The sequence below is a fragment of the Amphiprion ocellaris genome, chromosome 15 (assembly GCF_022539595.1).
Source record: "Amphiprion ocellaris isolate individual 3 ecotype Okinawa chromosome 15, ASM2253959v1, whole genome shotgun sequence".
Taxonomy (NCBI): domain Eukaryota; kingdom Metazoa; phylum Chordata; class Actinopteri; family Pomacentridae; genus Amphiprion; species Amphiprion ocellaris.
The window spans coordinates 21,142,184-21,163,763 of NC_072780.1; the positions used below are offsets into that span (position 1 = coordinate 21,142,184).

The 21,580-nt window shown below is 40.4% G+C and overlaps 1 protein-coding gene across 1 annotated transcript in view; it reads right to left on the minus strand.

Annotated features, from left to right (window-relative positions):
• LOC111573403 (retinoic acid receptor beta) overlaps positions 1-21,580 on the minus strand; it is a 234,571-nt gene that overhangs the window by 139,269 nt on the left and 73,722 nt on the right. The window contains exon 2 of the mRNA XM_035951539.2: positions 14,357-14,738. Coding sequence (XP_035807432.2) covers positions 14,357-14,546 — 190 coding nt within the window. The 5' untranslated portion in view covers positions 14,547-14,738. The remainder of the gene's footprint in view (positions 1-14,356; positions 14,739-21,580) is intronic.

The window sequence follows — 21,580 nt, forward strand, 5'->3', positions numbered from 1 at the left end:
TTCTATCTACATGCAGAAAATTATTTGACTGGAAGAGGAATGTTTCTGCTTCTGTGAGATTGTCCTGACATATAAAAATTGCACGCATGCTAAACCATGCAAAATCAATCATTATCCAGTCAATATATCATCCCTTGGTATTTCATTTCCTTGTCTGTCATTGAAATCATTTAATGTTTGTTTTGTTTTGTAAATTATGCTGAACTGGTGGAGTACAACGTTGTTGCGAGTGAAACCATCAATCTGTCACTAAGCTGTTTGCTCTCCGTTTGTCTTTTGTCTCTCTCGGCTATTTTCTGCCTCAGCTCCATACATCCAGCGGTTGTTAATCAGTCGCTGGAGCGCTACAGTGCTGCTGCTGCTGCTGCTGCTGTTCTGCAGGACCCAGGAGTATGTGGCTTAGGACCGTTCAAAGCCTGCCTGCCTGCATTGGAACAAACAGACGCAGCGAACCCAGCTCCCTCTAAGAGAGAACAGCTTCCACACATAAACAACCTTTTGTTCAGGCTCTCAAACCCCCCAAAAAAGGCTCCACAGTCTGCTGGCCTTTCCCCAAGACAAACTCACTCGATTAAAGGGATCTGTTCATGGGCTGTGCGTGCTGGTGGAGGCCAGGAACCAGCAGCCAAGTACAAAATGGAGATACTGAAGAAAGCCGCCTCTATGTGATGGCCCTAAAGTCCCGATAATGCTATCTCTTCAGCCTACCGCTGCACCAACAACCATACATCCAGTAGCCGTACGCTAGAAGAATGCACTCAGTCTAGTGTAATTGATGAGCTAGGAGCTAAGTTGTGACCAGAGGCTAAATATAGTGCTGTGGCTAAACAAAGGGCTCAGCCGAGGCAGACACTGCAAACACAACCGCTCAGTGTGTAGACCACAGCATGACGGATCGCGGCAGAGGCAGCAGGGCTCAGAGCGTCTGTGGGAACTGGCCCCTTTCATACTTCCAAATGTTACGTGGCCATATGATCTCTATTTACTTGTTTGTTTGCCAGCAGCAGTGCACATAAATCAATCCTAAAGGGTAATTCCAGTTTATCCAGCCCAGTATTCCTGGGAAATGTGTTTATATTGGACGAATCTGTAGTGCGTGATTCACGTCCAGTGCCAAGTGTGGAGGTTTGTGAAACATCTGACTTCCATGCTACAGTTTCCCTTCTCCAGCTAGCAGCTAATGCCTCACAAAAAGGAAACCACAATGTTTCCTTAACCCTAATCATACTTACTGTACAGCAATAGTTCATTCAGCTGAATCACATATAATGGAGTGTTATTTGAGTGCAGAGCATCTATAGCATTGTTATGTTAATAAATGGCATCTAGGCTCCGATTTCATTACTCTCCAAAAGGGTTTCAGCATAGCAGGAGTGTCAAGAAACTTAACCCTGTAAATTAAGATCCAGAGTTTAAAGGTAGATGTTGAGGTGGAGGGAGGGCTTTGTGATGCTGTATGAACGTCAGGAGAGAAGAGAGCATAACACCAAGTGAGAGCATAGTTTTCAGGTAAGTTTTCAGTGCAGCAGCAGAAAAAGCAGCAAGAAAGTATGGAGCGCAAGGAGAATATCACCATGGGCATGATAGATATTTTCGGTTTAATTTTGTTCGTAGTAACTTCAGTCTTTCTCTTATTTTACATGGATGACATCTTAGAATGAAACAACCTTAAAAGCATTAGCACTGGACATCATGGAGTACATATCCCTTGGTTTCCAAAATACTGTTTTCTGCTAAAGAAGTTCCGTTCATCACAGCTTTGATCGTAGTTTTCTAGCTTTAAACATCATGGTGACGTATAATAATGCCACTGTTTTCATCAAAATATGTGACGAGTTGAGCAAAAGTGGCAATATTGCTAGAGTGAAGTCCAGCGGAACAGGAAACACAAATGGAAAGTTTGAAAGTTAAATTAAAAGTGAGCACACCAGAAATAATAATAATTTGCACTCAATGTACAGGCAAACTGAGAACTCTGGTAAGTAGGACAGGCGGCTGAAACTGGAAATTTCTCTGCAAAATGTGATGGACATTTACAAAGAACAGCCTGGAGGTTTTATACTTTTAGCAATATTTCCATGTTCCATATTTTAGGAAGGAACTTGGTGTGTTATTATTCCAAAAGCAAATGGTGACCAATACTATGAAAATAAGACCCATGTTGGTCTAAATTTGAATGATCTTTTCAGTGCATTCACTTAATGTTGCTTTCCAGGATGTCAGAATGACCTACCTGCACAATAAAGTAAGTATGTGAGTGTGTTTGCTTATATAGAGAACACTTGTGTGCTTGTGCCTTTTTACTGATATCCCCTTGTTGTTCCATGTCTGTGTGTATTTCAGAGTCACACAGCATGTTGTGGAGTATCCCCAGCCCATTTAGCAGAGTAAAGCGCATTGGCTTCCTATGAATGAGAGCGAACATCCGTCCAACTTATCTCTGAGTGCAGACTTGGGCTCTGTGCCTCATAATTGCAGGTTCATACACACAACTCATGGACACACACTAAATAGCTTCTTTGTGGGAAGCTTAAGAATACCAGTCATTTCCCATCTCCTCTTTCCATTTCTGAGTCCAGATCAAATGAAGGAAAACACAGTGTGAAAACTGGACTTCGCTCCCCATCTTGCTGCGACTACCAGGTTCTATTTGCATCGTCGCATAAGACTCTTATGAAAACCACAGTTGCAAAAACATGATACATGTCCTGTGATCATGTATCTAAATCTCAAACCTCAACCATATTTTAAAAGTGGGTGCATCCTCTGCAGGGCACAAGCCTGGGTGCGGTAAAGTGTCCTATAGACACAAACCAAATTTAGCACTGAAAAGTTCACATTGGCCCGTGTTTGACTCCTGGATCTCCAGCTCCACCTCACTCTCCCTGCCCCCACATCCCTTCCTGTGATGAAATCTAGTCCTTATGGTTAGTTTCAGAGCCCCTCCTCCACTCCCTTACCACCCACTACTACCAAAAAAGAAGCAATCTTTGAAGTGAGCCGCATCTCTGCTGGCCCTGTCGAACAATGAGATGCTCTCCGGCTGCTTTGTGCTGCGGGCCTCTCAATGCAAACACAGCTCTGAGAACTGCTTTTTCATTGTCTCATCTTCAAGGGGTAATAAATAAGAGTCTGGACAGCTAGACAAGCTGCTACAGGGCGAGAATAAGAATGCCGTTGTTAAAAAGACCAGCTTTCAATCAAAGTCCATTCAAAGAATAGTTGGGGTTTTGTATGAACGCATGTTGTGCCTATTAATGAACACACAAAAGGAGCCATTTTCTTGATTTATGGACGGCTACCATGGAGATTGCACCGTGACCACAGGCAGAGGAGGCCATATGTTAAGATGGGCATTTGGATATTTACCTCTGACAAACCACCAGCATCACTTGAAGAACAGAATCCTGATGATTTGCTTGTTGATAAAGAAGTCAATATACTTTCCAAGAGAAAAATCTAAAATGAGCTTGGATTCAGGCTGCACAGTGGCGTAGTGGTTAGCACTTTCGCCTTGCAGCGAGAAGGTCCCTGGTTCGCGTCCCGGCTTTCCCGGGATCTTTCTGCATGGAGTTTGCATGTTCTCCCTGTGCATGCGTGGGTTTTCTCCGGGTACTCCGGCTTCCTCCCACAGTCCAAAAATATGCTGAGGTTAATTGATCATTCTAAATTGCCCGTAGGTGTGAATGTGTGAGTGATTGTTTGTCTTTGTATGTAGCCCTGCGATAGACTGGCGACCTGTCCAGGGTGTCCCCTGCCTTCGCCCGAGTCAGCTGGGATAGGCTCCAGCCCCCCCCGCGACCCTAGTGAGGATTAAGCGGTGTATAGATAATGGATGGATGGATGGAGCTTGGATTCAGTCCCAGCAACAATCTCTTCCTTGTTGTTGAGCAGATTCTCATGGCTCTGAGGTGCAAACACAGTGTAGAGAAGCCCTCGGTCTGCCCACAGGTGCAAAGCACAGGCATGATATCAATAAGCTACAGTAAGCTCTACAATCAGCACAGCTCGGATCACAGGTTGCTTATTGCTTTGGGGAGTAAATACCCTAAGATGCATTTCTAAACTGAAGCTCTTCCCTAATCAGTTTTGCTCCATTTTAAAATTTTTCCCCTTACAGACTGTTATCATTTATGTATCGACATCATTTGGCTTTTGCCAGAGAGGAGATGAGGGCTGAAGTCTCTTGACATCTTGATAATGAAGCGGATTGATGGTGGGCTCGGAGAGAAGAGTTGGGCAGACCGAGCCTCTCATTAAAGAGCTCCAGATGTGTGCCAGATGTCGGGGGGTCTCTCCCATAAAAGAAATTAAAAAAAACATTTTAAAAAACCCCATGGTCGGTGTGATCACAGCGGGAAAGTGGTGTTCCTTGCAGCAGCAGCTCAGTCGCGTTGCCAAAAACGAGACGAACTGCAGCTCCTGTCGTAAACACTGCTTTAGTATATGTATGGAATGTGCGGTGGCATGTACGCATAGGATTCTAAAACGCTACGCAGGGAAGGTGGGGGGTGCGGAGACTCTTGGCAATGTGAACTGTGGTTGAACTGTAGGAGGGAGTGCACTGAAAGGTTGGAAACAGTGGGGGTAAAAAAACTCCCAGCCCCTTCTTTAATCAGTCATACAGCACCGACAATGCTCTCGTTCTCAGACATTCCTCTATGCATTGTCAATGACCAGTAATCTTTTTCTTGCTTTTGTAGTTTTTGTTCCACGGGCCTTGTTCTCATCACATTGAGCCTTCAGTGAATGAAGACACAGCGCCTCTCTCACACAGCACATGAAAAGCATATCGTAGTTGGCAAAGGCTTGGAACCTGTTAAAATAAAAATGCTGTTAAACCTTAAGGGTACACCATGAGGTGTAGTCCCTGCTTTCCTGTCCTTCTCTTGGCGGAGCGACTGGCCAGTTAGCTCCATTCATTTGCCAGCCACTTGAGTGCACATTGATTTTCAATCCAGAAGGTTCGCACATGGTGTAATGAGAGAAGTCTGCATTATTCATACTTTGCCAGGGCTAGAAACCGCATGTGACCTAAATACCCTGCAATGGATTCTAAAATAACAACAGGGAAACACTGACAGACAGTCAGGCAGACAGTGACTTGAAATGAGTGAGCTAGACAAAGAGAGGGGTAGGGAGAGAGGAGGGGGTAAATCTGGGGGGGAAACAGATGAATGTGTAGGTGTGATTGTGCATTTGCCAAGTTTGAGTGCAACCTGACAGCGGAGTCTCTTTTAAGATTTGTTAGCATGCAGACATGTTGTTTCAGGATGTTAGAGCAGTGCACAGACAACATGAAAGCAAACAGTATGTAGAAGGTGTGTCCAGGCTTTCATGTAATGCAGCATCTTTCACATCACATATGGATTTTATTATAATGAAAATTGGAGTAAGTGTCCTCCTAGTGTAGTGGTGTTATGAATTCTGTCTGACACCACTCCCCCAGCTCATTCATCACACTTTAAGTGCTTCGGCTGCTTTAAAGGTGACATGCATCAATTTTTAACATGTTACGTAAGAAGTGATGGTTGATAAAAAGGTGATCTCCAACATATTAATTGAACACCATCCCTGTAAGAAAGAAGACTAGAAGAATAACAGTGGAATTGGATGGAACTGAAGGGTCGTTTTACTTCATTTCTTCTAGCGCTGTAACAGATAAAATGGCAAAAGAATTGTGGAATATGTGCAGTTTTTCAGTGATAGTCCAGCGAGAATCAAGTTTTATGTAAAAAGGGCCCAAAACTCTTGGCCTTTGATGTAGTGTTGCATACTCATATCATTCTCTACAGTGTTGTGGAGAATGGTCTGACTATACCTATTCAAATCAATACAGTCAGCTTAGGAGGTGCAGAGGATGCAGAATTGTGTCAGGGGAGTTTTCATGGAAAATATTTCATCAGAATTTTTTTGGGCCATAGATGTCACTGGCCAAATTAACACTGCTTCAGTGAAAAGACTTGATTAGTTGTTTTTGTTTTTTTAATAATATAGTTCAAGTAGAACAGAATGAGTTTCAATCATCATATTGCGTTAAAATCTGTTGCATATTTTCATGTGATTGCATCCCCCGAGTGATGTCTCTTTATTTGATGTTGTAATGTAAATTGTAACTTCTAAGGATAAACTGGTCTAATTACTTTGTTACAGCAGCAAGTTAACATGCAGACAACCCACAAACCCGACAGAACACCAACACTAATAGTCATCAAGTATGACCACATGCGTAGCATATAAATTAGAAAAATTATAAAAGTTAAAAACATGTGCATGGCATATAAATCATGAAGTTAAAAACTTAATGTCCATTGAAAAGCCTGATAGGAAGGACTTCCTACTGCGGTCAAATCTGCAATGAGGAGGGATGAGTCTGTGGCTGAAGGTGCTCTGACTGTCGAAACATCTCCAGATTGTGTAGTGGGTTTACACCTGAATTAAACCTGGGACACTTGTCTTGATGGTCGGCTCTTACACAACACCTTTAACTTTAACACTGTGTTTCTAATGGTGGTGGAACTGCCACGCAGGGTACTCGGGAGCAACTTTGGTTTCGGTGTTTTGCCTGGGAACCCTCTAACATATGAAGAGGCTTAGATTGAACCCTCCAACCTTGTGATTAGTGAACAACCTGCTCGACCACGTAAACCATTTGAACAATATTTAAACAATTGGCCTCAAATATTTAGACCCACTGTACCATTCAAAAGTTTGAGGTCACCCAGGCAATTTCATGTTTACCACGAAAACTCACACTTTTATTCATGTGCTAACATAACTGCACAAGGGTTTTCTAATCATCAATTAGCTTCTCAACACCATTAGCTAACGCAATGTACCATGAAAACACAGGAGTAGTGGTTGCTGGAAATGTTCCTCTGTACCCCTATGTAGATATTCCATTAAAAATCAGCCGTTTCCAGCTACAATAGTCATTTATCACATCAGCAATGTCTAGACTGTATTTCTGATTCATTTAATGTCATCGTCATTGAAAAAAATGCTTTTCTTTCAAAAATACAGACATTTCTAAGTGACCCCAAACTGTTGAACGGTAGTGTATTTGTACTATATTTGAGTGTCATTGACAGTTTCTGAACAGTGACTGGAAAGAGGGCAAAGATACATTAACAGGAACTTATAACATGCAATCAAATGCTGTAAGAGTTGAGAAACCTAAAGCAGTGAAGTAGTGATGTGACTTTGTAGTCCTGATAAAATCAGTGCTGTGGAATTCGACATGTAATGACCACGTGTCACCATTATGGTTCAGGTCCCTCTATCACTTTGTCTCACCTTACTTACTGACCACCATTAGACATTTTTATCTCTTCTTAGTTCTGTCTTCTCATTCAGATGAACTACACACATACAGTATAAGATAAGACTATCTAAATCCTAAGACCAAAGGAATTTCATTTGTGGTTCTCACAGCATTGAACAATTACATTCAAAATACATTTTAGGTAGTTTGAATCAAAATGTCACATCATCCAGAGTAACCGGTGCACTGTTTAAACTTGTTTAAACCCCAACTACCTGCAAGGCCAGAGACTACCAAGAGAGTTTTATTCCTTTTCACTATTTGGGTACCTAAACCATTAAATTCTGCTTCTTTCCTGTCATATTAGTACAATGCATCTTGCTGTAATGTTGCTACACTGTAAGTTTGCCTCAGAAGATGTTTGCCTTATCACAGTTGACAGGTCGCTTGAGGCCTCATGGAGGAGAGAGAATAAAGCTTTTCCTGGAAGATGGGAAAGGAATGTTTCCGTTAGCATCTTGGTAGAAGACATGGAGCATGTCGACGCTCCCCTGTCAGATGAAGGCTTTGATAATCTGTTGGGGTCATAAGCAGGTAGGACACTGACAGGTTGGAAGTACAGGTATCCCCTCCCCCATCCCCCTCAAGGCCAGATGGGAGGAGAGTACAGGGAGGGGGAGAGACAGATGGGGAGAGGCTGGAAGTGTTTGAGTGACAGGATCCATTAACCAACTTCCTGACATGCTCACTGTATGTGATGTTTTTTTATACTGTCTAAGAATCTGCTGATGATGCCTTCACTGATCTTTGAACTGATGGCAAATCATGTGCTTCTGTTTCATTGGACCTTCAATCAGCAGTTTAAGAGTTTTTTTTTCATTAATCTTCTTCTATGCCAGGTATCATTCACCTCTGCATGATGAATAAGACATAGATTAAAACTATTCTAATATTTGTTACTCCACTTAGGAATGCAGTGGAGTTATGTGACGATTGCTGTACATTTGTCTGTCTGTCTGTCAGCAACATTACTCAAAAATGGACTAACGGATTTGGATGACATTTTCAGGGAATGTCAGGAATGACACAAGGACCAAGTGATTAGATTTTGGCAGTGATGCAGCTTATAGTCTGGAGCCACGGATTTGTTAAAGATTTCTGTAACACTGCGAGATAGCAGCATAGCATCACTGTAACTATGACAACAACACAGAGTTTCTCAACTCTTACAACACTACATCAGCTGTCTGCTGACGATCACATGATTGCGAATCTACCGCTGTGGACCACAGATGTTTTAAAGATTGCATCCATTGGAAATCATACAACTGAGCAGCCTTAGCGGAGGAGCACTGCACTCTCTGAGTGCTTTTCTTGTTCTAGAATAAACTGATTCTGCACACTGAAAGTCACTGGGTTCAATGTTTTGGCCTATCAAGCACAGATGCACTGGCCATGTTGTTAACTTTATGTAGTGTCAAAAAGTTATTTTAACCTAGTTTTCAATGTGGCATCACATGACTTAAATTGGGCCAAACAGCACTGAGGACAGGCCAACCTTGTTTCAACCATAAATCAACATCTAATTAACAAACCCTGTCTCTTACAAATGAGGCTTCCATACAGCTAAATTGCAACTGGAAATGTGGTTTTGAGGAAATAAAATTGTGACCCAGTTACATTCTTTCACGGTAATGAGGCAATGTTGTTAATTAACACATTTGGCAAAATGCAGATTCTTTGATATGGAACATAACAGCATTATGTTCACTGAAAACATGTCGTTTTCTGCCAAAATATGCAATATTACATTAAGCATACATCAGGCAATAACAGTACCTGTTTAAGGTTAGAGAAAGACTGGTCTGATCCACAGGTCCCGTTTTCTCTGTTTGCAGCTCTTTTTTTAAATGCTGCTCCCATAATGCTCTCCAAGGCCACAGGCTCCCCGTACATCTTCACTAAACCAACTCAAACACTGATACAGTCCTTCACCTCTCTGAACCCCAAAACCCACTCGTGTGTTTAAAAGGCATATTACATAAACACCATTTATCTGAGCCAGAAAATGTAAAAACAGGACTTTCTAATGGTCCTCGATCGTATGATGTGTGCCGTGCTCTTCCATCAGATAAATTAAACAAATCTTTAATTCTAAAACAACACTGACCTGCAGAGAGACAATTAGCAATTTCAGTCAAGTAAAAACAGAAAAGAATCAAATGCATCAGGCTTCAAATGATCCCATCTGTTGAACTCCTGTTGTGTATTGAGACAAAAGCTGCAGTGTGAATGTAAATTTCAAAATAAATGTATTAATATGTGCGCCTGATTATAATTTTCTTTTGTCTTTTCATCTATCTCATGCATACACATCCTCTCTCACACATGTTGACTGGGCCACTGGAGCTCCCAGGAGGTGTGTGATGTATGCAGCACAGTTCAGCTTCCTTTGTGAATCCCCCAGTGGAGGTAGAAGGCAGCAGGCAGGGGGACCAGACCACTGACCCACAGCAGTGTGTCCCCCGCAGGGACGCTGCCATGGCAATCATTTATATGAATCTACAAATAACAGCATTCATTACTATACTGTTTGTTTCATCTGTTTTGATTTTTTATTATGTCCAAAGTTCAGACATGCTCAGACATATCTATATCAGACGGCTGGCATTCATTCTTTTGTCTCTTTGTCTCTAATGTTGGAAATAATACGGTCTCTGCTTTAGTCTGTTTCACACACCAAAGGATGATCAAGGAGGAGACAGCATCTGTTGTCTTTTTGTCTCATTTTTGATATTGTTGTTATTCTTTATATTGATGTTTCTACATATTTCGTATCTAAACTTTGTCCTGCCCCAGTCAGTAAGGTGAGATCATACTAATGTACTGACATGCCTTTTATCATGCTTCCTCTCACAGAAACTGCCTCAGTGCAATGATATTTTTGAACAAACAAACAAAAAAATCAATGTTGTTTTTCTATAGTTTGACTCATTGATTGACATGAGTATCTTTACACTACCGTTCAAAAGTTTGTGGCCACCCAGGCAATTTCATGTTTTCCATGAAAACTCACACTTTTATTCATGTGATACATAATTGCACAAGGGTTTTCTAATCATCAATTAGCTTTTCATTACAATTAACTAACACAATGTAGCATTAGAACACAGGAGTGATGGTTGCTGGAAATGTTCCTCTGTACCTCTATGTAGATATTCCATTAAAAATCTGCTGTTTCCAGCTAGAATAGTCATTTACCACATTAACAATATCTAGATTTATGATTCATTTAATGTTATCTTCATTGAAAAACTGCTTTTCTTTCAAAAATAAGGACATTTCTAAGTGACCACAAACTTTTGAAGGGTAATATATATAGTACGTGTTGATGTGTAGGCACTCCTAGGAAAATATTTTTGAATCTTTGTTTTCTGTGACTCCTGCATTTAATTTTTAAAAAGAGCCTTTCTTCTGCACCGACAATTACTATTTTATGACATTCAAAAAAAAAAAAAATTGTGGCATGCCACTCAGCTAAGTCTCTGAACTTGATAAACTTTTACATACTAAAATGAAGCTAACTGATGCCTACAAAGCAAAGTGAGATGATGATCAACGGACATCAGAGCACTTCTAGCTTCAGTTTCCACCGTATGAAATGTCGTTAGAAACTGTGGAAGTCAACACCAGGTGTGGAAGAGTAAGAAAACTTTTAGATGTGCCGGGCAGAAAGGCAAAACTAAACCCCTGAGCGACTGCAGAGGAGCTGCAGGGAGGTTCAGCTGACACTGGAATGGTGGGGAAAAAGGAGCACCATTTGAAGAAAAGGACCACTGTTAAACATGAATGTGGAATAGTGTGCTTTGGGGTTGTGTAGCAGTCAGCAGTACAGAAACACTGCAGCCAGGCAAGAAAGTGAAAGTGCAAAGAGGCTGGCTTCTACAGCAGACAATGATCCAAAGCAGACCTCAGGATTCAGCATTTCAAGAAGCACAAGCTCTTGGAGTGTCCCTCAAAGGCCCCTGACCTGACTACCACTGCAAATCTGTGGGGAGAACCTTAACATGCCGCGCTGCTGAGAATATGCAGGAAGAGTGGCTGGAAATTCATCACTCAAGAACCAAAAGGTCAAGGCGAGTTACTGACTCAGGAGAGTGCCCAAACTTTGCTGGTGCTGCAGTAACTATTTAATTTTAAAAAAAAATGAAATGATATGCATTACTATTTGAAAGACACATTTACAAGGATGTCATTTACTTTTGTTTTTCAATTACAAATCCAGTAATCTGTAATTTGTTCAGGAAGCCACAACATTTGGATGCACATCTATGTACTAACACATACTTCACCTGCCTGCCATTCCACTGAACATTTCTCCAAGGTGTAACTAAAACAAACTGGGGTGAAATGTTTTTAATGTCAAGCATTAGTGCTTCAATCACAACAGCTTCACAATCAACGGACAAGCACAAAAATACAAGCAAATGGCTGAATTAGTGAGTAAAAACAGCATTTAGGTAAAGCCTTGATTATCTTCCCTTGTAGATGTGCACATGGACAGTTGCAGACACGACAGATGTGTAGCCATTGCTTTTGTTCCACTAGAGTCCTGGAGAACCCTGATTCATACATGTGCAGTAGGTCATATCTATGTATTCTCTGTATGCACACTACTGCACTTTGAGCATAAACTGTCACAAATTTTGGAGAGAGATGAAACTACATCAAACCCTTGCGACCTCAAAGACGTGAAAAGTTTAGCACCGATTTAACATTGTCGTTAAAAGGCAAAGTTCAACGTCAAAGCGGTGTAGGTACAGCATGACGGAAAAGATGCTGAGTTTCTCTTTGCAGCAAATTCCAGACATGAACAAAACCAAACTGAATAGGGAAGCTCTGTGGAAACTGAAAATTAGAAATAAACTCTAAAAAATAAATTCTTTGGCCACCATGTGAGGGTATACAGCAATATTAAAATGTAATGTTGCTTGTTGTCCATGCTGAGACAGGCCTGCAGAGTGTGCCCTGTATATTGAACTGAGTTTATTTCCATCCCAGACTGCAAGCACACTCTCACTGATCTTAAGACATGTCTAACTAGCTGTTGCTCTGATGAATGAGAAAATAGAGATTTTCCATTTTGATTTAGATGCTGAACATCCAATTCCCCTACACATTAGAGGACGAGGCAAATTAACAGGAATAAAACCTCTGCTCCACAAAAACAACCAATATTGAAATTGCCTGTCTCTCTGTGTTGTGTCTATTTACACTTCAGAGTTCAGCAGCACACAGAGCTGCACACCTGAGCTCTTTGCCGGAAGACGGATCCCCCCTGGGTGAACCCGCCTGCTGGTTTTCATGTCGGAGCAGATTTTTTAGGTGGTGGTGAAAAGACAGGAGGGAGAGAACGAGAGGGAATAAATATGCGGAGCTGAAAACAGCGGTGCTCAGGCGAAGGCAACACAAACCAGAGTGTGTCAGAATATTTCTACTCAGCGGGAAATACCAGGGGCCACTTACAGAGAGGAAATAATTCAGCAGCCGTCTGGTTTAGTCACCGCTGTCTGAGATCTTATCGTCATGTTCTGACTGATTAGCTTCAAACTCTCAACTGTGACGCCTTCACTTTTTGTTTCACAGCCAGTGTAGTCTTCTCAATGTAAATCAACCTGAATTTCAATCTGCACATGAAAACTAAGGTTTATGTTCAATAATAGAAATTGAACATAATAGTTTGCCTCAATCTTAGTACATTAGTGCAACATGTTCCATCAAAAGTAGTAGCAAGTGTAGCCTAAACACTGTGCACGATTCCACAGTTCACATCACAACTGAAAATATGCCCAAATGGACTGCTTTAGTAGAATTTACTTGTAAAAGAAATGAGACTCACCTTGAAATGTCCCTTGCATCATGTTTGTTTAGCCTACAAGATCCTGCCACACAATCTTACGATATCCAGGTAGGCAGGGGAGGGGACTTTAAATCATGAGCTCAAGGTGAAGAAAGTTGCCATTTTCATTAAGTTACCGACTTATATCAAATCAATTTTTAAATCATGTCATTATTATGTCAACCCAACCTATCAGAATAATGTTTGCAACTTAAAAGGTTAATCTAACTCCTTAATTTAACTCCTTTACTTAATTTTTACTCTGCCAACGAGTGGCTGAGTTATGTGATGGTCAGCGTACGTTTGTCTGTCTGTCCGTCTGTTTGTCTGTCAGCAACATTACTCAAAAACGGACTAACGAATTTGGATGAAATTTTCAGGGAAGGTCAGAAATGACACAAGGACCAAGTGATTAGATTTTGGCAGTGATGCAGCTTATAGTCTGGATCCACTGATTTGTTAAAGATTTCTGTAACACTGCAAGATAGCAGCATAGCATCACTGTAACCATGACAACAAGCGAACACTATGTCAGCTGCCTGCTGACGATCATGATTGCAATCCTACTACAACTCAACCGCTGCGGACTTATCAGGACTTATCCACTGGAAATCGAGCAAGGAACAATTGAATAAATTGTGGGGGTGTTTCTGAGTCCCATCAATTCCCACCGTTCGCTACATATTTAGGCCACGCGATTCGGTATCCGTACATAATGTACACATGCATAACACACGCCTGTGCTCAGCGCAAGATCATTTTTGTGGGGACATCTATATTAAATGGCCACATTATATGTTGCTGTGATTTCTGGCACAATTTTTTTTGAAGATTTCAGCTGTTGGAAATGATATAATGACTGAGCAGCCTTGGTGGAGTACTGTGCTCTCTGAGTGCTTTTCTAGTTTATTCATGCAACTATGTATTTAATGAAGTGGTGGGAATATGTCGGCTAAATTGCTTTTTAGAGTGAACCCCAAGAGACTAAACCTGATTTTACTGTCGGACATTTAAGACTCCCTTTATCAAGCAAATTAAATGCTATTTTAAGTGTCTTGTTTGAAGTAGGTTTTCCATGTCACAGACAGGTTTACTAACCACTTTAAGCTTTTTCCTCTGACCACATGTTCTTGTAGTCATTCACTCATTTAAACATGCACAGCAGGTGTGAGTGGAGGGTCGGCAGGACTCACCAACAGGCGACGGGGTGCTGCCGCTGCTGGACGGCTGCTGGATCTGCAGTCTCTGAGGTGATGGCGGCGGCAGCTGAGGCAGGGAGCTGATGACAGAGGGGAACAGGAAGGGATAGACAGCGGGCGTGTAGCGCCTCATCTGGACCAGCGGAGGACTGCTGCGGGGCTGGGCACGGCTGGCAGTCTTCATCACAGCGATGGGCGAAGGACGCGCTGAGCACTGAGCGAGCTGAGGTGTGGAGAGGCTGGGAGGCCATCGGGTGACCCCCTGGCTGCAGTTAGTGTGTCTGGAGCAGGCGTGGTACCACCTCAGCACTCCAGAGATGCATGGTGGTGGAGTTCAGCATCACCCAGGTGGACTCAGTGGCTTGTTGCACTAACTCTGTAACACAGACACACATTAGCTACGGTTAGCTCCAGCTCTACAGGACATGATGAATGAAATTGTATATTCTCATCAACAGAAATCCAATCTGATTCACTATCATGACAAGCCCAGGGGATTTGACTGGATAAAACAAGGTGTACGACTGTCAGTTTGTATTTGTCTGTTGCTCTTTTCCTGTCTCCAGTTCTTCCTCACTGGCTTCTACCGATACAGGCAGAATGCCGGATCAACTTCTCATTGGCACATCTGCAATCTGGCTGTCCAGTCACTGTCACTAACACTAAAACTTTGTAAATCCAAAGCTTGTCCACTTTCTTTTACTGTATACAACTGCCACGCCATTTAATTGTTATAATATTTCTATCGCTGTCCAAGAACATTTGAAAGTACACATCCCTTATTTAAACAGATCACATTTGATACTCAGGTTTTACCCAGGCTTGTGGTTTTGCTCTCTCTGTTGCTGAGTTATGTTGTCAGTGGGTCCACCACTGAATTTTGATACACATATCAAGATCTCCTGAGTCTATTGCCTTCAGGAATTCCTCTGATTTTCCTTTCAGCATCACCAGCAGGTTATAGTTTTCATTTATCTAGTCAAACATCTCAACATCCTTCATGGTGTGCATGTGAAGAAGGCAGGATTACTGGATGTCATTTTAGAAAGATTTAAAAGCACAATCCCTCTTAACATTTAAAGATTACATTCATAAGCAACCAGGTTTAGACTCACACAACGGTGCTGTTTTTAGTACATTCTAAGCTGGATACATTGTCTGAACAAAATAGTCGAATGCATTAGCATTGGGATCCCGCAGGTCCCAATGCAAACTATGAGGGAGCGGGAAGTCAAAAAATAAACTAGATTGCCTGCATCCAGAAGGAGGAGACAACAAAAATTTGCAGGTTTTTACAATAGAAAAGCAAAGCTAGTCTGACATGGATAAATTTCTCTGTTGTTACGGATGTAGTTAGAGAAGAACTGGACATTGTTGCGTCAGTTGTGCAAAGTATTGCAATAATTATGAAGGCATAAATCTGCCTCTCTGGGTTGTAGTGACACCGGCTCCAATCTCCCAGGTCAGAGTAAGCGCTCCTTAAAAGATAAAACACTTCTTCTGCACATATTAAACAAGATAATATCAAGAAATGTATGAGAGCTGTACTTATTGCTTTAGAAGAACAAATTGTTATGAATGCAATTGTAATTTTGTTACGTTAATATTGACAGTTATGCATCTTTTTATACAACACAGTAAAATAATGTGTTTTCTCTGTGGGATGGGAAAAGACATACGGTCATTGGAACGCTCCATTTTGTGGGTGTGAATGTTTGTGGGTGCAGATCGGAGAGAAACACACTTTGTGCGAGTGGAGGTTAATGGTCAGAAATCCAGCATGGCGACTTTAACCCTTAGATGCAGAAGTGGGTCAAAAATGACCCAGTCGGGTCGTTTTCTTGCAATATCTTTGTTTGTTCATGAAGACCACTGGATGTCCTTCTCTATAAAGATGACTTTAAAGTGAGCTATCGGTGCAGCAGCACTTAACATTGTCACAAAGAGAGAAAACTTGTTGACAGAGACTCTTTAAAAGTCTCAAGCCTTCCACGCTGTAAAGTAACAGTTACTGCAAGCTTGGTTCGGCCATTGAAACTGATACAGTAATGGGGGATATCTGAGCTATTCCCTGCAGAGAATTTGTCTTCATAAATCAACTGGAGCTCTTTTCATCTTGCACATCCACCGTGCATCTCCTCATGCCAAGGTCGCTGCCTCCTGACTGGAGGTGCAGATGAAGATGAGCAGGGTGGGGCTGGGGTCTGATCAGGAGCCTCTGCAGGATTCTGGTTAACAGAGTTATAAACTGCTACAGTATAATGGTGCTCATAACGCTCTAATCTGCAGTCAAGGGGCCATTAATATGATATGTAACCACACTTTGTAATTAACAACCACCAGATAGTGTCTTGGCTCTGGGCTGCATGCTGCTGAGAAGAGCAGGGATGTAGTATTAAAATGTGATCCAGATTTCTTAATACAAGATCTGAAAGCTCAGCATACACCAGGCGTGTCAAACAGCCAGCCTGCAGGCCAAAAGCGGCCCACCAGAGGGTCCAGTCTGGCCCATGGGATTGTCATTTTGTGTCTCATTTTTGTAATATTTTGTCTTGTTTTTGTTGTTTTTTGCTATAATTGTTCTTTGTCTGACTTTTGTCATTTGTCTCACATTTTTGTCGCTTTGAGTTTCGCTTTATTCATTGTTTTGTATTGTTTTTGTCATTTTGTTCCACGTTTTTGGCATTTTTTGTCTCGTTTGTGTCATTTGTCCATTTATTTTCTTGCTTTGTAACTTGTTTGTCAAATTTTTTGTCTCGTTTTGTTTTGTGTTTGTCTCATTTTTTGCAATTTTGTTTCTCGCTTATGTTGTTTTGTGTCTCATTTTTGTCCTTTTGTGTCCCGTTTTTGTAGTGTTTTGTCTTGTTTTTGTAGTTTTTTGTTGTTTTTTAAAGTAAAATACTACATCATTCAGTTCCAGATACCTATGACTAAATGTTTTGTGCCTTTGGTGATCCACAGTGATCTGGAAGTTGTAATGTGTAAATGATAAACTGAAGCATAATGTTGGTGAAACTGAATTTATTTTTCTTAACAAATTTCAGTTTGCTCATAATGTTTTGTAAAAAGATAGCTCCTTCAATGTGAACATTTTTGCATTAAAACAAAGGGAACATTTGGAGTTGTCGCTATGATTTTACCAGTCCGGTCCACTTCTATGTGGCCTCTGAACTACGATGAGTTTGACACTCCTGGCATAGACTATGACCTAAAGTTACACTCTTACAAATTTTCTTGTGAAAATTACAGTAAAATACTTTCAGATGTGCTTGCTGTTGTGACAAATCCTTTTGTTTAATTCACGTTTTTACAGCATTCTGCTGTGGTTGATCATTTTTGTTTTTAGTTCCACAAAAGCTTCAGATTTTATTTTAATGAACTGCATTATTGCAAAACAATACATTACTGCTTGAAATGTATTGTGATTTGTTACAGTGAAGCAAATGATCTCTTTACATGTAATTTATGGGATTTAATCCATAATAAGTCTAGTTTTAAAGAACATTTTCTGTGTGCAGGTTGTCAGCAAGCCTCTTTTTAAGCTGGATGAAGTAACTTAAGTCTCTGCTGGCTGCAAGGTAGTTACAACTTAGAATGTTAACCCTTAGATGCATAAGTGGGTCAAAAATGACCCAGTGAGGTCATTTTCTTGCAAGATCTTTGCAATAGAAAGTTTTTGTCATTTAATATTCCAGCTATTACTAAAAAAAACATGTTTATAATATCATTCCATTTATATTTTTAAGCTACCTTTTATACTTTTAAAGAAATTGTAATATTTATATTACTACCCCAAGCTCTTTATCATTGATAATATCATGCAAGAGGTGATGCACAAACTTGGAGGGACAGAGAGCAGCAACAGCTGGAGGAAGAGAGTGGAAAAATGACAACAAAATGGATGTTGACATTCTTCTATTACTGTTCTGAGTGATATTCTTCTTTTTCAATTATCAAAATATTCAAAATCTGTTATAAAGTGAAAAATAAACATGTTTCAAACATGAAATCATTCTTGTGTGGTCAAAAATATAACACAAATAGATTATTATTCTTCACCAAAATGACAAAATGCCGTAAAAAAACACACTGATTCTTTTACGGGTCATTTTTGACCCACTTATCGGAGAGTGTAGAGTCTAATCCCTTGTGCGTCCATTTAAAGGTTAAATATGTTACAACATTATATATATTTTATTTTTAAGAGAACCAACATCCACTGCTGTGTCAGCTTCATTCACTTTTTTCATCATCAGGCTGATGATTACTTATTTGTCGCATTGCATGAATCTGTGTGGAAGTTACATCAGCTAACAAACACTGTTCTCCAACACTGACAGTCATTAGGAAGTGTTGAGCTGGCATCTAAAAGAGGCATTTTTTTGACGTTTAAAGGAATATGTATAGCGAAATTTGTGTTTAATATATGGTTAATGAGAAAGTTGTGTGTAAATGTATAAAGTATTCTCTCTACCTCCTGTGAATAAAAGTCATCTGAGGTTGTGGGAGGGGAGCTGTCTGTGTCTCAGTAACAGGTTGAAGCAGTAGGAGATAAGAGAGGCTGCAGCTTCCAGCAGGAGGAGAGCTGCTGCTCGTTTGGCTGCAGCAGACTTTTCTCTCCTGTGGTTTCCTGCTGTCATACGCACATTACTGTAACAAGTTCAATCAGGAGGGATGGAGGAAACACACACACACACACACACACACACACACACACACACACACACACACACACACTTTCAGCAAGTTCGGTTCTCACGCAGAAAGGCTCAAGCTGACCTAGAGATTCAAACCCTGGACCTTCTAGCTGTGAAGAAACAGTGCTAGACACTGAGAGACAGTTTATACTGAACTTATCTAACTGCATGACACAAGCCACATAACATGCTAGTGAGAGAGGTGCTGTTCTGAAGCTGGATTTGAGGTTTTTAGCTCTGTCAGTGGGATTTTAAATAAGGTTATCCTACTTATGGAATAGAACCTGGAAGTTTTAGTTCACCGAAAAAATCATCAAGGCTTTGATGAAGTAACACCAAACTACAATTTCTTTATAGATTGGTTACTTAATTACAAAGCGGCATTAATTCAAGCTAGTATCACAGATATGTGCATACATTTAGAAATACTTTAAACCGTGTAACAACAGTGAATATTTATCATTGACTTGTTTCATCCATATTCACTGTTGTAAAAATGGATTTCCTTCTCTGACAGATTCATACAAACCTGTTGTTCCTTTTGCTTCTACTATTTTGGTTTCTGTTTTTAGGCGCACTACCGTTGAAAAGTTTGGGGTCACCCAGGCATTTTCATGTTTTCCATGAAAACTCATACTATTATTCATGTGCTAACATAATGGCACAAGGGTTTTCTAGTCATATATCAGCCTTTCAACAGCATTAGCTAACACAATGTAGCATTAGAACACAGGAGTGATGGTTGCTGGAAATGTTCCTCTGTACCCCTATGGAGATATTCCATTAAAAATCAGCTGTTTCCAGCTAGAATAGTCATTTACCACATTAACAGTATCTAGACTGGATTTTTGATTAAGTTAATGTTATTGTCATTGAAAAAAAAACAAAACATATTTTCTTTCAAAAAATAAGGACATTTCTAATGACCCCAAACTTTTGAACAGTAGTGTATGTGTTTGCATCTTCACCAAAATATTCTCTGAAAAAGTAACTACGAAATGTTACACCGACCAGTATACAGTATTCTGCGTTATTTTCTGTATATGTTTTGATTGCTTGGTTTGCATTTGCATTGGACATAGCAGCATCACATTCATAGAATCTGGTCCTAAATTCCTGATTGAGTTTTGCAGTAGGTTGTCTTTGGTTGCCCAGCCACTAAATCTTCTTTCCATGAACGTATTCTACAGTTGGATCGACAACCAGATTTTATTACGAGATTTTATTTATGATTTTCATCTCAGACATTAAAAATCACACATTAGGAAGACTTAAGGCAACTTTATTGTTTCTGTTTGGGTTCTAATCATCATATGTCATGTTAGCTTAAATTGTTAAGACTGATGAGCCAGATAAACCTACCTTATATATTCAAATTTAAGAGGAAAGTAAACAAACAGAGTCGCAGGTAACGTTATAGGTTTGGATAAGGATGGATGTTTTTGGATAAAAACATCAATTATGAAAGTCCATTAAAGAAAAGCACTTACAGAGAAAAGTTCGGATTGTGCTTCTTATGTACTTGTCATGTCGTCATGGTAATGCTTTGGTGCTCTCAATAAGTAAACAGCCTCTTCAGTACTATTGTGAGGAAATTATTCCTAATCACTGCAAAAGTATTGAGTGCTTTTTTGAAGAAATGAGTCACTCAGAGGAAGGCAACTGGCTTAGTTTGGAGTATTATTATAACCAGAAGTAAGAATTTGCCAGAAATGTATAAAATTATCCAATTGACATCCAATCATCAGAATTTTCAAGGACCTGCTAATGCTTTTAAGTAACAGTCCAGACATCTAGCTCCACATTTAGATGTAATAAGATGATGTTTGGACACATGGCAGGGTAAACGGTGCTATTCTAACGATTTGACAAGCTAAAGAGAATGGAAAAACAATTGTCAAGGAAGAAGCCTCAATACAGAGGAGGATGACGAATTCTTCTGGGAATACTTTGTGAGATGTTAATACTGCGGATAACTTTTTACAGTCTGGTATTATTCACTCAGCAGTTACAGTCTTCTGCAGGTGCATCTTGCAACATCTAAACAATCTGCATTCGCTGTAGCAGAAAACAAGGGGTAACACAATGCAAGAATAATTCATGAGGCTTAATTTAGAAATGTAGCTCCTGCTGCTGCAGCGGATAGAAACCACAGCCACTGAGCCAAATAAAAATAGAAGACATTAAAAACAGCAAGTTCGTGCACGTGGAGATGACAGCTTGACAGACCTCACATGTGGCACTGAAATACACTAGCCTCCACTTGGCTGGAACCTTCTGTGTGTGGTGCACTTTTGTACTTCTAAAAAAGTCAGGGTACATGTAATTTATTACATACACACTTAAATGTACGTCGGGGTGCAGCCTCCTAAATATTGTACTCTATGCACTGAATTTCAGGCAGTTCATCTGGGATAGCATCAGTTAGTGGTTAGGAATATTATATTCCTGACTTAATGGAGCAGTAAAAAGAAAATTGTTGTAAAGTTCTGTCTTTTGTCTTATACATTGTATTTTTCAA